Raw genomic sequence first — 17,836 nt, 5'->3', positions numbered from 1 at the left:
AGCTTAAAATAAGAAAAAAAAGCGCGTATCACATGTGTATACAAATATTTAATAAAATTCCTGCAAACATAAAGTCGCTACCAAATGATGAATTCAAATTTAAATTGAAAAATATATTGTGTAATGCAAGTTTTTATACCATTGATGAATATTTTAATTATAATTTCTAGCTATAACTTCATTGTGACATGTAAACTTTTGACATTATAAATTCTAATTATACCATATTTCATTTTGGCATGTAAACTTTTGACATTATAATTCTGATTATTATTTCATTTTGACATGTAAACTTTTGACATCATAAATTCTAATTATTATTTCATTTTGACATGTAAACTTTTGACATTATAAATTCTAATTATTATTTCATTTTGACATGTAAACTTTAGACATCATAAATTCTAATTATTATTTCATTTTGACATGTAAACTTTTGACATTATAAATTCTCATTATTACTTCATTTAAGTTTTGACATTATAGATTCTAATTACTGGTTCATTTTGACATTATTGATTCTAATTATTACTTCATTTTGACGTAAAAAAGTAAATTGGATTAACTAGTTATTAGCTAACAGTTTGATGAATTTATGTGCGGAATTTGAATGACTAACTGACTGAGACTTAAAACTTGACGTCTGTATTTAATAATTTAATGTTTGTATTTGATAATATTTTAGGAAAGACGACATTTATGTAACGTATTTTACTTTGACATGCATAAACTGTGTCAATACAAATAATTTTCACATGCCCTAGGGCCGAGCATATCAAGGGTCAACAATGTTAATGATATCTAATGTACCATATGTTCTTGTGAAACTTTCATTCATTCATTCATTCATTTCATTCATTCATTCATTCAGGGGTCGCTATTTAAACCCAACCTACAGTTCTGGCAGAAGTTCTTATTTTGTAGGGGTCGCAGTTCTAACCTAACCTACAGTTCTGGCAGCGGCTCTTATTTTGTAGGGGTCACAGTTCTAACCTAACCTATAGTTCTGGCAGCAGTTCTTATTTTGTAGGGGTCGCAGTTCTAACGTTACCTAACCTACAGTTCTGGCAGCAGTTCCTTTTGTATAGGGGGTCGCAGTTCTAACCTAACCTACAGTTCTGGCAGCAGTGTTTATTTTGTAGGGATCGCAGTTCTAACCTAATCTAACCTACAGTTCTGGCAGCAGTTCTTATTTTGTAGGGTTCGCAGTTCTAACCTAACCTTCAGTTCGAGCAGCTGTTCCTTTTGTATAGGGGTCGTAGTTCTAACGTTACCTACCTACAGTTCTGGCAGCAGTTCCTTTTGTATAGGGGTCGCAGTTCTAACCTAACCTACAGTTCGGGCAGCGGTTTTTATTTTGTAGGGATCGCAGTTCTAACCTAATCTAACTTACAGTTCTGGCAGCAGTTCTTATTTTGTAGGGTTCGCAGTTCTAACCTAACCTGCAGTTCGAGCAGCTGTTCCTTTTGTATAGGGGTCGTAGTTCTAACTTAACCTACGCTTCTGATAACAGTTCCTTTTGTGTAGGGGTCGCATTTCTAACCTAACTTTACCTATAGTTCTGGCAGCAGTTCTTATTTTGTAGAGGTCGCTGTTCTAACGTAACCTAACTTTATTGGTAACAGTTCGTTACATTACATTATGCTATGATACAATTATGCCATATTAAATTCAGCCGAACTACTATTTTGTTACATTATATTGTGCAAAATTACTGTCAGCGACATGAGTATTATGCGGTAACAATTTCGGCAGAACTTTTATTCTGCTGCATAAAATTCTGCGACATTAAAGTCGGCGATAATAACAGTATGCCATTACAAATTCGGTGGAATGTAATTTATGCTACATGAAATTCTGCGAAAGTAAAATCTACGATCTTATTATTCTGCTATTCAATATTCTGCCAAATGAATGTCGTGCGGCATGACAGTTATGCTAAATATACAATTATGCAAAAGTATCATTCGGTTAAAAATGTTTCTGCGAATACTGCTACTATGCGAAGTGTATTTCGGACAATCGATATTATGCAAGATAAAGGGAAGCCATAATTATTATATTGTTTAATACACTGAAAGCTGATGTGTGTATACGAGGGTGGATTGAAAAATTCGCGGCCTGAATATTAAAAACATACAGAGGTTTTTTAATTTATTTTTATTATTCTACATAGTCCCCGTCTAGTTGAATGCACTTGTTCCATCTGGATTCTAGAGCCATTACACCACTTTTGAAGAAGCTTTCCTCGAGACCTTCAAAATAGGCATCCACCTCAGCTTGGACCTCGGCGTTGCTTGAAAATTTCATACCACCTATATGTTTTTTTAAATTGGGGTACAGATGAAAGTCCGATGGTGCTAAATCGGGTGAATAGGGTGGGTGGGGCAATAATTCAAACCCACATTTGGCAATCTCCGTCATCGGTTTTAGTGACGTGTGAACACGTGCATTGTCCTGGTGGACGATAACTTTCTTAGTCAACATTCCAGGTCTTTTTATCTTCAGAGCCTCGCGTAATCTGCGTAATAACTCGCAATAATAGTCGGAATTTATAGTTTTACCTCTCTGGAGATAGTCAACCATTATTATTCCCTTTGCATCCTAGAAAACAGATGCCATGACTTTATTGGCCGACAAAATTGCTTTGGCTTTTTTTGGGAGGCGGAGATCCAGGACGAACCCACTGCTTCGATTGCTGTTTGGTCTCTGGTGTATAGTGGTGGACCCACGTCTCGTCCATAGTTACAAATCTGTCCCGTGAATTAGTACGGTGAGCGATTTTTTGTTCCACTGAAAGAAGCCTCGGAACCCATCTCGCCGACACCTTGGAAAAACCTAATTTGTTGACTATAATATTTATTTATTTATTTTTATTGAATTAAGAAACACACAGTCGTTTACAAACAATTTTACAAGAATATTTCTTAAATTAAGACCTGGAGTTTCCTTATTGTATATAAATTGCAGTCTATAAAACAACAAACAAAAATAGGTACTAGGTAGTTAAGTTAGGTATAGGTAGACTCACGAGAGCCATAATATTTTGAGTTCTCTCATAAGAGATGCCTACGATGTCAGCTATTTCCCGCACCTTTAATCGCCAGTCTTTCATTGTCATTTCGCATATAATTGCCACATTGTCATCTGCGATACTATCTCATCTACGCTTGAATTCAGCTGCCCATTTTTTCACCATCGTATATGATGGACAGGATTGCCCTAATGTACTTTTCATATCATCATAAATTTGCTTCGGTGTCAATCCTTTTTTTATGCAGGTATTTAACCTTTTGACCGCCAAAGACGTCATATGACGCGCGCGGCTACAGCCCAATATCAATCTTCATGCGTACGGACAAGGTTCACTATTACGCGCCGCGTACGATACGCGTGGCGTTCAAAAGGTTAATCACAGCACGCTGCTCTAATTTCTCCATTTTCACGATATCTACCGACACGTAACTTTAAATATGCCGTAAAATTGCTTTTAAATATAGACGCCAATTGAAATTTCGCGGGAAGACAGTTGAATAATGACAGTTCAAAATGGCGGCAGAAAAAAGAAAAAAGTTTTTTTTTTAATTGGCCGGGCCGCCAATTTTTCAATCAACCCTCGTATCACTGCACTTGTTTTTTTGTACGGTTAATGTTCATTTTAGTAATTTTAAATGTTTGTCAAGTCTGTTTTTAAAACTATTCACTGAAGGAGCATTTATTACTGCTTGTGGTAGTTTATTCCACTCGCGCACGACGCGGTTCGATAGAAAGTGTTTTCTAGGATTGCTTGTGCTGGGAACGCGAGTAATCTTTAAGCTGTGGCCTCTTAGACGATGATTCTTGCTCATAACAAACAGGTCCTTTAGTTCAGGTAAATCGTAATAATCATGTATGATCTTGAATTTCAATGAGGTCACCACGCTGTCTTCTTCGCTCCAGGGTTGTCAAACCAAGACTGGCAAGCCTTTGGTCGTATGGTTTGTTACGTAGTCCATACACCATCTTGGTTGACCTGCGTTGCACATTTCCAAGTAAAGTCATATCCTTCTGAAAGTATGGACTCCAAATTTGGTAAGCATATTCAAGAATAGGCCTTATGTACTTCTTATAGTTTTAGGAACAGTGCTTTATCAATTGTTTTAAAGGTCTTTCGTATGAGGTATACTTACTAGTGAGTTGGCTCTTTTTGTTATTTCCAATCCAATTTTTAACTATTTTTATTTTGTCTGACTGATATGCTCCTATATTCAAAATATTTATTTTAAAATTCTACATGCGGCAACTATCTTACTATATAAAGAAATGGAAGCAAAAAAAAACTAACTGACCAGTGACCACAAATTGATTGCCACGTGCTCCACCCCTTATTTTTTATTTAGTAATTAGTAATAATGTTTTTTTTTTATTGATTATATAATTTATAATTATAACCTTAATATTGAACATAACAAAGTATTTTAGTACAGAACTTCCTGCAAAAAAACGTGTTAATAATTATCATATATATGCGACCTGTTTCGAGGTCAGACAAGCGGAAGCGCTAAGCCTAATATTTGGCCCTCCTAGCCGTCATAGGTTGTACGTACAGTAATATATGCACACATACATATATAGCGATTTATTTTTCTGACTTACAAGGCTTTTTTATGTTTGGCAATTCAGTCTAATATGGATCTTGGTAGTGCGCGCGCTGGTCGTCAAAATGATCCAAAAATTATTAATTTGCATCGTTATATTTTCCATTGCTTCGGCGCACGGCCAACTCCTTCAGCTGTTGTTGCCTCAGGTATTAAATTCATTCAAAGGCAACCTAACCAAACCTGTAGAGACTCTCAACAATAACATCGATGGAGAAACCTTCGCGAAAATGCTCAGGTTTCTGACTAGTGTTATCCTGACCGTGGCATGGACGTTCGATACCGATAGAAACGTTCAAAATCTCCTGACAGATAATATCATAGCTTCTAAACGTGCTAGTTTCGTGAGAGATTACAACCTCGGCCTCCGAAACAAAGACTGGCGACTCAGTAGCATTCATATCATCGAGAAGTATGGTTTTCCAGTGGAGACTCACGAGACTGTTACAGAAGATGGATATCTTCTCAAACTATTCAGAATACCAGGTGACGGTCCAGTTGTGTTTCTGATGCATGGGTTAAGTGGAAGTGCTGATGACTTTGTGGTATCAGGACCGGAAAGTGGCATAGCATATTTGCTAGCAAAAGACGGCTACGATGTATGGATGGGTAATGCGCGCGGCACCAAATATTCCTTACGACACACCCAACTAAAATCATCTCAAGCAAAATTTTGGGATTTCTCCTGGCACGAGATTGGATACTTCGACCTTCCAGCTATGATCGATTACACTTTGAACGCTACAAGCCAAGATAATTTACAATACATTGGGCACTCGCAAGGCACAACCTGCTTCTGGGTAATGTGTTCGGAGAGATCGGGGTATAATGACAAAGTATCCCTTATGATTGCCTTAGCTCCAGTCGCTTTCATATATAACGCCCAGTCTCCTATTCTTCGTGGACTTGTGTCCGTGCCCGGACTGGTGGATAAATTCTCATCGAGAGAAGGCAGAGAAATGTACATGAGACAATCTTGTGGCGACACTGTTGGGCCGTTACACAAATTACTCTGTGTTAACTTTCTACTCTTTACCGCTGGGTTCAACTTAAACGCTATGAACGCGTCAGTTTTACCAGTTGTCCTAGGTCACGCGTCGGCTGGTTCATCGCTGAAACAAAGTATTCACTATGCACAGCAAATCGTTTCGGGAAAATTTAGAAGATTCGATTATGGTGTCACTGAAAATATACGAAGATATGGATTCCAAGAACCTCCGAATTATGAATTAACGAATGTAAGAACGCCCGTGGCTCTGATTTATAGTGATGCGGACTGGCTATCAGATGTCCGCGACGTCGAAAAGCTATCGTACTATTTGCCGAACGTTTTCGATACTTACAAAATAGAGCATCAACAGATTACCCATCTCGACTACGTACTAGGAAAAAATGTGAAAGATACAATTTACAAACGAATTAAAATAATGTTATCTCAGTTTTAGTATTTTTGAATAGTCTTGGTGAAAATAAATGAAATGTCATACCTATTTATATAAAAAAAACTCGAAAATTTTCGATAGACGTAAGTAAATTGAAGTACCTACCTACGAGGAGCAAAAGTTCGTTTACCCACGTGTGGTTTACGACATTGACATGAGTTTATGGAAATTAGGAAATAAATAATTATTTATTCGAAAGTTACTTTTAAAAGTCATGTTCAATACTTTTGTTCACGATTGTATTTAATCTAAATATTAAATTTGTAATTATTTAATGGATTTACTAGTTAACTAGTGTCTGCCCGTGACTTCGTGGGCGTGTAATGATGATAATGATCGATATGGATTAGCTTCTCCTAAGGTTTCACATATAAGTACATTGAGTCGGACCAAGCTAACTTTGCACATAGTTTACAGTGGCAGAATGTGGAAGTGCCACTATAAATGTGAAAATCCTGTAAAAATTATGAAGCGAATGGAGCTACTTCAACCTATATCACTTCAATGTCAGTACAAAGCTAGCTTTTAGACGAATTTAACCTTTTAACCGCCGTAGTCTGATATATAAGATATACAATATCCAGCTCATTTCGCCGCAGTCTGATAAATAAGACAAAATTTCGTGTAACTTCGTACCCGCGGCTACACGAGCACGCTCGATGAAAAATTCTAAGCGGTTAAAAGGTTAAGGTACTTACGTACTTTTTAGTGTTTTAATGTTAATAGTCTCGTCAATTATTACACTTCGTAGTCTTTTTGTTATAGATTTAATAATATTGCCACGTACAATAAAATGACAGTTGAATATTTATTCATGTATTTAAATATTGTATTCGTTTGTAGATTGATTTCGCTAATGATATTCATACAGTCTATAGTTATAGAGCCCAGTCATGTTTACATAGTGCGAAAAAGTAATCACGGCAACGTCGTTCAGAACATTGTATCAATACATGCTGTAACATGACACACAACACAAACAACTAGCATACGCTGGTACGGCATAGCATTTGTTCTTGCAATCGTTGATTAGAAAAAACATGAATGTCATTGGCAGTTTTTTTATATCACCTCGGTGGCAAACAAGCATACCTATGGCCCGCCTGATGGTAAGCAGTCACCGTACCCTATGGACGCCTGCAACTGCAGAGGTGTTACGTGTGGGTTTCTGACTCACACTCCTTTTTTGAAGAACCCCATACTGTAGCCCCCCGAGAAAACCTGGACAAAATAGGTTTAATATACATAATCTATGAATAGGTTTTAATTAATTTCTAGAAACTGTTTACTTGTTTAAGTGTTACTAATAGTCAGATGAAATCGTGTCTTGAGACTAACTAACAGTTCTTTATGGACTCGGCAAAATTTGGACTACAATCCGAATACGACACCAATACAAGCCGAATCTTAATCTTTTTGAAATTGTTTATTTACTGGTTAACATATTATTTATTAAGGATAAGTTGCTACGCCGTTCAAAGTTCATAAGTAAGGTAGATGTAAGAAAAAAGGCATACTTTAAATTACTATATTTCTTAAGAGGGAAAAATAGCTTTACGATCCTAGCGAAATAACCGTACTTTTTCTTCTGAAATTCCATTTTGGGAGATAACGTTTTCCACTAACTAAATCTTAACAAATCACTATGATTTTGGTGTCGATCGCTTCAGCATAATATATTCTAGGTTTATAGGTTTCGCTTTAAAAAAATGTATTACAAATTTAGAAAAAAACCTAGTTTTTAACACGCTTTTATTAGGTCGACTTATTCCATTACATTGTTACATACAGGTAACAATGTAATGGAATCTAAGGTAACTAATTTAACCATCTTCCCAGGATAGTAGCGTCATGAAAATTGGCAGCTGTATGTAGTTCTGATGACAATACAATAATATGGTACTGTCGAACTGGTCTGATGATGGAGTCGGAAGATATGAACTGGAACTTCGTGATGGAACATCGTATCATAGCTGTGTTTGGATTTGTTAGAAAAGTCTTGTAATGAACTTTGACCACGATTAGGTTTCAAGGTCTAATGATGAAGCCGGAAGATAGGCACTGGCATTCCATGATGGAATATCGTATCATAGTCGTGTTTGCACATGTGAGTGACTTTTTACGTGCATTTATAAAAGCTTGTTTCTAGTGTTTATTAAACTATTAATTTATTCATTGTGTCAATAAGATACTCTGTACTCTTGTTGTCATAATCTGTATTTCTGCAAGGCAAAAGCAAATAGGTATCTTATAGGTAAGCGTGCTCCATCGTAGACCGCATCATCACTTCCCATCAGGTGAGTTTGTGGTCAATACTAAAAATCATGGACAGTGGAAAATATTTAATGGTGGAATAAAGTTTTCTCTTTTTGTATGAACGATCACGTGGTCCCGTGGTATTTCCCTCTTAAGGTGATGTCGCAAAACTCAGTCGTTTATAATTTATGGTAGAGCCTTTTAGATCCATAGGTAGGTATATAAAATAATTGCAGAATGTGATTACATTGATTACTTATCATATTATTATAATCAGTCTGCCTATTGCTATTCGACTGATTATTAGTATAATCTCGATATGACGAAGGATATTGCCGAAATTTCAATAAAAATGTGTGTCAGCCTTGTTTTTTTCTTATTCTTATTCATGTGAAAAGTGGGTGTAAGTTCGTAAAACTGATAATATTTACCGAATAAAATTACGCATAAATAAAAACATTACTCTGGCATGTTTAATTATAATCTGTGATCCTGATCTAGACACGAGCGCGTCATTGAAAAGTACCCTAAGTTTGAAGGGTAATAGCTGAAGTACAGACTTATCGGAGAACTAAATGCTGATGATAAAATAACGTTCTAATAAAGTAGGTTCATAAAAATAAACAGTTGTACCTATTTTACTAATGTGACACTGATTTTTACTCCCTTTTGTAAAGTGTAATTGTCCGCAATCCAGCCGCGTATTTGCGTCTAACGACGTTCCCAAAGAAATAAGTGGTAATTAAAGACGCGATATAAATTTTAAACTTATAACGATTTTATCAGTATAAAACAACCTTTCAAATCATGGCAAACTTTTTTTATTAAAAGGTTTGTATAAAATGATCTCAGTCAAAACTTTTGTGACAGAACTTATGACCTAATTCAGGAATGATATCATATCATAAACATAAATGTGAAATGATAGCCAACCGCCAAAATAATTGAGGTCTATGTGTGCCAAGTTCTGTGTACAAACTCCTATGAACTCCTATGATTTAAATTACCACAACATGCTACGTTTTATATAAGTATTCCTTGGTTCTTGGTACTACAATGTTTGCAACTTAATAGGTACTTAGTTAGGTACCTAATATAAATTCAAAATATCAGACAATTATTTACCTACTAACCTTTTTGGTATTTTCCATTACGTATAATATATAATGTCATCTATCCGAAGGACGACGCCCGGTCGTTTAAAAGCAATTTGCTAGATTGGGTAGATATAATTTTGTGACCTACTTAATTTGTGCGTTTTCTGTTAGCGGTTATATTATTGTAAGCCTTGTGTACGTAATTAGGCTTCATATTGTATGGTTCCTAGATAAGTTTTACCCCTTCATTTTACTACCTTAGGGGAGTAGGCCGAAGTTAAATTGTGTTTTAATAATACACATATACACGTGTTAATCAAGACGAGGAACTTATATTATTTCATTTATAAGTAGGACAAGTGTACAACTCATATTTTTCAGCATGATACACGCTAAGATCCAACACTTCCAACCATTAATTGTAGATAATGCATCTGATGACTTCATAGGTTGCCCTTTTCTCACTAACCTCATACTCATAGCCTATCCGTCTCTTGGAATCTTGCCTTTTAATTTTTAATATACTGTAGTAACTGCTAGCAGTAGCTAAAGAATAACGCAATATCCTGTTTGTCCACAGGACTACCTCCACTTCCTGGTGACGTACCACCGCTTCATTTCGTTCAGCTTGTACTGCGTGGGCTTCGTCTGGTTCGTGCTGTCGCTCGTGAAGCGCTACTACATGCGGCAGTTCAGCCTGTTCGCGTGGACCCACGTGGCGCTGCTCATCGTGGTCACGCAGAGCTACCTCATCATACAGAACATATTTGAAGGTGAGATTAATCTTAGTGATGTACAGCCGCCTCATCTCGTTCAGCCTGTACCGCGTGGGCTTTGTATGGTTCATGCGGCAGTTCAGCTTGTTTGCATGAACCCACGTGGCGCCGCTCATCGTTGTCACGTAGAGCTACCTCATCATACAGAACATATTTGAAGGTCAGTTCTATGAATCCTAGTGATGTAAGTAGCACCGGTTCATATAGTTCGTACAGTCGCTCTTGAAGCGTTTTACCTCTTTCACTACTCTTACCTATTTCAAGGTCAAAGTCCTATGAATCACTTTCCTGATAAAAATATTTGTATATTGATGACATACTACTGATCTACTGAAAGCGTGGGCTAAATAAAAACCAAAACCTGAAAATTGTTTCCCCATGGCTTACACCGTTGGTCTTCAGACAATGGTCCGATATTTACGGCCTACTTGGTTGGTTACTAAGTTCTGTTACTCGATTTGCAACCTCTTTATTTCCGTTAAAACAAATGCTACCGAAAAAATAAAAAATTACATAATGTGGTGGATTTGTGAGCTATAATTAATATAATTATATACCACACATAACGCTTATCTCGTCGTATCTATAATGAATTGGGGCCTAAAAGAGAATCGTATCGCAGTTGCACAAATGTGGGCACCCGCCAAACATGATTTTGAAGTTGCATGAAAACCTAAAAATCAACAAAGAATTTGTTTATCGCACAATGAATGGATACAATAGTACACAGAGCTTCGATGACCGCAAGAGGTCTGGAAGACCACGCACCGTTCGGACCCCAGCTCTAATAAAGGCAGTGAAGGCGAGAATTGCAAGAAACCTCGTCCGGAAGCAAAACTTGTTGGCAATATAGATGTCTGTGAAGAGAAGCTCCCTAAAAAAGTGATCAATGAAGACCTTGGACTACACGCTTACCGCAAACAAAAAGGTCGTTTGCTTAATGGACGATTAAAGACTATGAGGCTAGAGAGAAGTCGCGTGCTAATGAAGCGGTACGCACAAAATGGCCACCGAAAAATACTATTTACAGATGAAAAAAATTTACTATTGAAGAATGTTGTAACTGCCAGAATGACAGTCAAGAGGCGATTGCGGCTGTACCGAGAGTGCAACGAGGCCATTATCCCTCTTATGTGATAATTTGGCTGGGTGTATACTCAGGGCTTAACACAGGTTCATTTCTGTGAAAAAGGTGTGAAAACTGGGACCAAAGTTTACCAGGAAACCGTTCTCGAACCAATAGTGAAGCCCTTAAGCCACACCTTATTTCAAAACCAGCCATGGGTCTTTCAACAGGACTCAGCTCCTGCACATACGACAAAAACAACTCAAGCGTGGTTTAGAAGAAACAAAATTGACTTTAATAGCCCACGAAGACTGGCCGTCCTCCAGCCCGGACCTTAACCTCCTGGATTATGCCATATGGCAGGTTATTGAAGAGAAAGCCTGTGCTAAACCTTGAACAAATCTTGACTCCCTCAAGCGGGCCATAGTTAAGACAGTGACGGAATTAGACATGACAATCGTGCGTGCCGCTATTGATGATTGGCCTCGTCGTTTGAGGGCCTGTGTCAAGGACAGAGGAGGCCATTTTGAATGATATTGTCATATGTAATTCCTGATTTTGTGTACTTCATTTATTCAACTCTCGTTCGTATATTTTATGTAGATAAAGATTATTACAGTAACAGAATTTAGTAACCTACTATGTAAATACGGAAACCGGAACCAATAACCATAACCATCTCCCTTAATTGCATGAAGTACTTGACGTCACACTATACTCGCCTACCGCGTTGACGCGTCGACCATTTATCATGCAAAACGGTTGTGCGACATGCGTGAATAATGCTCAATCATTTGTCATCCAGGCAAAAGTTCAGTCCAAACAAGTAGTTTTCACGTGTTCGTCGATAATATTATAGCAGTAGCACTATTAGAGACGACATATTTGGTATTGTCCTAGGCGAAACAGATTACTTGAGAGCTTATAGCACCGTCCTTTACCGATCTCATCTATATTTACTTTTAGATTTAAAATTGTCACACACAAACTTGTTACGGATTGGCTGAAGGCTTGACTGCATGAAGCTGATTTGTATTGTATTGAATAAGTTTTAATTCTAAATCTAAGCTATCCAGTCCCGTCTTTATCGTCACATCGTACCTATATTGTACCTTCATTCAAATACATACATGAATTAAGTATAATTAAACTTGCCACTACGAGTACAATGCTTTACCTTACAATCAATAATAGGTCATCTTACTTGTTGATACTGTTTAACCTGTCCGAATGACTCATTATGACCGCTAATTATACCTACGTTGATAAAGTTATCGGTTAATGAACTCCAACAGTAGGTATCGTGGGATGATTGATTGAAAGTGTACGTTAATTTATTCTTCTTTGTTGATTAAGGATTGTCCGTTCTGTCTTTAGATATATAGTAAATACGCAAAACAACAAGAACAAGTAGTCCAACAGGCCCCTTAACCATAATAAGTAAGTTAATTCTTAGAACGTAACCGACTTTAAATTTATATCCCTTTTTTCCCTTATCCGCATGAGCCGAAATAGGCTAATATGAACGCAACCTATTTTCGACCCCTTTTCGCTTCGATTACGTTGGACCAATGTAGAAGGTATAATATAATGGTCTAAATTATTTTTTTATACCGTTTAAGTACGTGATTACCAGACGTTCCGGTTTCTGACTTGTTGCTCCTGTTTCTTCAATAATCAATATTACGTAACATAACTTGGTGATTATGATTCACCATACGATGTACCGAACATTTGATGCCTGCTTGATTTTATTAGACGTAAAATATTAATAGGTACATTAATTTTGATGCTGCGTATTTGGTCATGTACAACAATAATGCAAATAATTGTCACGAGAAATATCTTATCAAAAAGCACTTGATAATTATCTCGATTGGTAATGGTGTTTGTTGTCGTTTATTTGCAAAGGGTTTTTATTAAATTATGTACAGTTGCATACACTATATTATTTACACACATATTATAAACTTTCTATTATATAATCACTAACCTAAAATTACAGCTAACGTTGGGGCATCGTCGCTCTCTTGGCGAAACTCGCGTATATGTGGTGGCGTCACCGTAATATTTTTATCGCTCATTTTACGCGAAACTTTTGCTATACTTTAGTATAGTAAAAACAACAAAATCATTTTATACTTAAAACTAATTAAACGCATGCAATTTCACGCATGTTACGCATTCGTAGTTTTTTTTTTAAATTCAGAGACAAACTAGAGTGTGGGACCTATTTCTGTATCATTCGATACAAACTATAATGCGAGATATGTCAAAATTGTATGCAATTGACATTTCATTTCGAACAAAAAGGCATCTCGACTCATATTAGAATAGAGGTCAAATCGAATCTTTTTTTTTTTCAGAGATGTTCCAAATTTGAACGTCATAACCAAATCGATTTTGATGTAGTTATGAAGCAATTACAACATCATCACAGATAAGAAATATGTTGTCACAAAACAGTTTATCGTAATGTTGACCATTATTTACTGATTTTGAAGGCATCATAGAGGGTTTATGAAATGTGTATAGATAAAGAACATAAATGGCATAGTTCATTCCTTTTTCGTGAAAAGTAATTAAATGCTGCATATAGCGTTGGTGTAACGTGGGCATGCTATTTAACGTGACCAAACAATTGAAAACTTTGATATATCAATATCATAATTTCGAACATCGATCTTCCGAAATAGTACTTGCGTTTAGTAGCAAATGTATAAACTCATACTGAACACCAATCAATATGCAAACAAGCCCTAGGCTAGGACAGTAGAGTTCATAGGTGCCTTATTAGATAAAAAAAATGTGTCTTTGAGAAAGTAACTTAATTAGAGCTCAGGAATGCACCCTTAAAATTAAAGGTGTTTAAAAAAATAACGTGTGTTATACAAAAAGTGTCCGTAGCCGTAGGTATATAATTTTCTCAGCTTATCTAAAATAATTTTTAGGAAACAATCTTGGCAAAACTAAACCTAAAGCACTAAGATTAAGTAATAAAATAAAATATTAATGTACACAACAGAACTACAGCAAAGAATGTCCATTCAACCCATCAACACCTAGAATACACTATTCAACAGACCTGTCTAAACACGTCCTGATGCGTCGCAAGATAAACAACCTCGCTCGGCATTGTTAGGGCCGCGAAGCCTTTCAGAGTATGTAGGGCGGGCTTAGGCGAATGTAGGGCGTGCTAACTTGCTCAATAATATACGGGCTTCGCACAGGGGTTTAATTTTAGCACTCGAGATTTGTTACACGATTTTCTTGTTTCGGTTTGTTAATATAAGGGATTTTTGTCTCTATTCTCACGTCGTTTACGGCGAAGTCTCATTGATAGAGACATATTCAACACATCGATTTTCGCTTTTCAGGGCGTACGAACGTCAAACATGTGTTTACATTTTTGTACCTTAATCCTTAGTTATAAGGCGAAAAATATAAACATATCTTTGACGTCAACTGTTCACCCAGCGGTAACACGAACATGTAGGTATATTTACTTTTTAACTTAATTGATTTAAATAGTAATATTGAATCAGGCGCTACTTTACGGAAATATAATCATCAACATCATGCAACATCTCCAGCATACCCTGATAACGAGCGTAACACGTGTCGAGTTTTGTACTGTTGGTAGTGTGGTTTGCTATATTTACTTTCTCTAAGTTTACGGTCAGGAAACGTGAGGTCATGGTAGATGGGCAGGATATACAATATGTTGACGAATACACCTATCTGGACCAGATAGCATTATTCGATAACAGGCAGCCCAAGGAAATCGATCGACGCATCGAAAACGCCTGGAAGAGCTTCTGGTCCATGAAGACGTTAATGAAGGGCAACCTTCCTCTGGCACTAAAACGCAAACTTTTCTACATGTGTATCCTGCCTATCTTAACCTTCGGCGCCCAAACTTGGTCATTAACAGACGCTCAAAAGTCCCGACTCAAGATTGGCCAGCGAGCAATGGAGCGCAGCATACTCGGAGTCCGTAGAATCGATCAGATAAAGAACAGAGCTGCGCTCCAAAACTGGTATCGCGGATGTGGGTGTGCAGGACGCCAAACTCAAATGGGATTGGGCAGGACGCATCTGTAGCATTCACTTGGACAGATGGGCCAAAATAGCGACCGAATGGGCACCACAGATCACCCGAGGCAGAGGCTGGCCAAAAAAGAGATGGCGAGACGACTTGGACACATTTTGTGGCGACTGGCGGGGAGCATGCACGAAGCCGTGACAAGTGGCGGAAGACAGGGGAGGCCTTTGCTCAGTAGTGGGACACAATTTAGGTTATAAAAAAAAGTAGGATTAGTTCCTAGTTTTTTCGGGGTATCTCGCACTCTTTTTAGGGTGCTACATAGAAAAGCCTTAAATGAAACCAATAAAGCCGAATGCGGCTCGCAAATATCGGTCCGCAAACCCCACCATACTTACTCGCGTGGATTAGGGTCAAACTAAAACACAGTAAAGGACAAATGCTTACCTTTAATTAGGATCTGGTCCGTTAATCTGGGTCGATGATTTAAAAATAAACTTGGGTTTAAAATAGGACACTACGTAGTTTTGTAATTTTATCAACAAACTTGTTCAAATACACTTCATCCGTTTATAGATTGTAAAAATTGAAGACCAGTGACCAAGAGCCGCATTCGAACTACAAACATTTGATATAACACGCTATACTTCTCGCTGTAATGTAGAACCCCCAATGGAATATAGACATAGATTACGATACAAGTGCGAAAAGATAGAAAATGCGCAAATAGTGGTGTTAAACACGACCAAAGGGAGTGTTTTAATTCGACGCCAGTTGCGAATTACCTGTTCGCACGTGTACCGTACAATACAATGTTTTACAGTACATATGGCCCTTTCATTTTCGACGTAGGCATATAAAGAGCTAATTATCGCACTAGTATGGCATAATAGCACCATATGCTCTTTAAAACATAATTTAAACGCATGCATGCGATTATTAAGTAGTAAAATGCAACCTAACGATAGTAAATAATATGCTATTCTGTCGTGAAGCCAACGTAATTGTTTCAAATTCTATAGAACAGGGAATGCCCCAACGGCAACGCTCGAACAATGCGTAGTAAAACTATATTTTCATGAACACGAAGTATTTTTAGCTCAACCAGCGCGTGATCCTCTAATATGAAAGTTTGTTACGGATTCCTTGCAGAAAAGTATTTTTACAGTACATATGGTGCTACTTTATAGCACTAGTGCGAAAATTTGCATATTACGTTACTGTGTCGAACATTTAAAGGGCCTTATGTACCGTAAAACGTTGTACGATACATGTGCGAATAGGTAATTCGCAACTCGTGTCGATTTAAAACACTCCCTTCAGTCGTGTTTTAATTTATCGCCACTCGTTTCGAATTTCCTATTTTTCGCACTTGTATCGTAATGTACTAAATATCTCATTGACTACTATTTACTTTTAAATTGTTATTGAAAATGGTCTAATCGTTTTTAGATTTTCGTACACAAAGAAAGTTGTCAAACCTAGGTAGGTACATTGAGTAGCGGGAAGTGACCTTCCAAAGTACAGAAGTACACGATTGATAAAAAGTTTTATTTCAGTTACAACATCTATACTAAATTGTACTATTCGTGTCAATTTCTATAAGCCAACAGACATATCGGAGCGGCCAATGTGATCTAAAATATCTGAAGATGCACTTTAACGTCTTGATAGTAGACATTTTGTTCATATATTTGTGAACACCTTGGCCGCTCCGATGTATCTGATGGCATTGTACCAAAATAAATATCGGATTTATTTTTTGTACTGTATGAAGGGGGGGGGGGGGGGGGGGGGGGTCCATATTGGGTTGCATACAAGTTTAAGTCATATCTTTGATACGCATAACAACTTGTGTCATTATTATCATTGCGCATACAAATGAAAAGTCATATTATATTGTGTTATAAATTTTTAGCCATAATATTTGATGACATACATAGCAACTTTGTCATATATTTTTTGTGCATACCTAACAGTGGCGGAGCGTCACAAATATTCGTAGGGAACCCGGAACTACTACTTTCCTTTTCTCCATGTACCGATCGTGAAAGTACTCAACGGGCTGAAATTAGACAAGCCGGTGGGAATCGAGTGCTTTGAACGATCCGCCACTGGTACCTAACGAACCTAACCTAAAATTTTATGCGAATTAAATCGATGACTATAAAAATTATGACAACTCATTTACGAAAAAAACCCAGTTATGCTCGGGAATAATTCTGACTAAAGATTTTTATGACTTACAATTTTATGCATAAAGTGTTATGACAATTAAAAATATGACAAAAGTTTTTATGCGACCAGAGGGAGTCCCGTATGAAGGTACAGAAGCCTCAATTTTGCATGGTACGACCAGCAACGGTTATTAAAGTTCCGTAGTTATCTTTCCCATTTGACTACCTAAGGAATACATTCGTATTAAAAATGAAATATAAATGCAACATACTTTTAATACTAAATTAGCAGTGAATAGGCGTAAAACCAAGCAGCAGTCACAATCACAAGTAGGTTAAC

At 37.1% G+C, this 17,836-nt stretch overlaps 2 protein-coding genes across 2 annotated transcripts in view; both read left to right on the top strand.

The window, feature by feature from the left end:
- The window catches only part of LOC133519807 (phosphatidate cytidylyltransferase, photoreceptor-specific), a 51,089-nt gene that overhangs the window by 18,196 nt on the left and 15,057 nt on the right, over window positions 1-17,836 (top strand). Inside the window, exon 5 of the mRNA XM_061853918.1 lies at window positions 10,013-10,205. Within this exon, the coding sequence (XP_061709902.1) occupies window positions 10,013-10,205 (193 nt within the window). The remainder of the gene's footprint in view (window positions 1-10,012; window positions 10,206-17,836) is intronic.
- LOC133519806 (lipase 3-like) lies at window positions 877-10,006 on the top strand. Its single transcript, XM_061853917.1, has one exon. It carries the CDS (start codon window positions 4,703-4,705, stop codon window positions 6,080-6,082), a length of 1,380 nt encoding a protein of 459 aa, XP_061709901.1. The 5' UTR covers window positions 877-4,702; the 3' UTR covers window positions 6,083-10,006.

The sequence above is a fragment of the Cydia pomonella genome, chromosome 7 (genome assembly GCF_033807575.1).
Source record: "Cydia pomonella isolate Wapato2018A chromosome 7, ilCydPomo1, whole genome shotgun sequence".
Lineage (NCBI taxonomy): Eukaryota > Metazoa > Arthropoda > Insecta > Lepidoptera > Tortricidae > Cydia > Cydia pomonella.
Note: the sequence above shows the minus strand (reverse complement) of the source record. Positions and strands in the feature narration are given on the sequence as shown.

Excerpts from the sequence above, each read along its gene's own strand:
- LOC133519806 (XM_061853917.1), top strand. The coding sequence starts at position 4,703 with ATGATCCAAAAATTATTAATTTGCATCGTTATATTTTCCATTGCTTCG.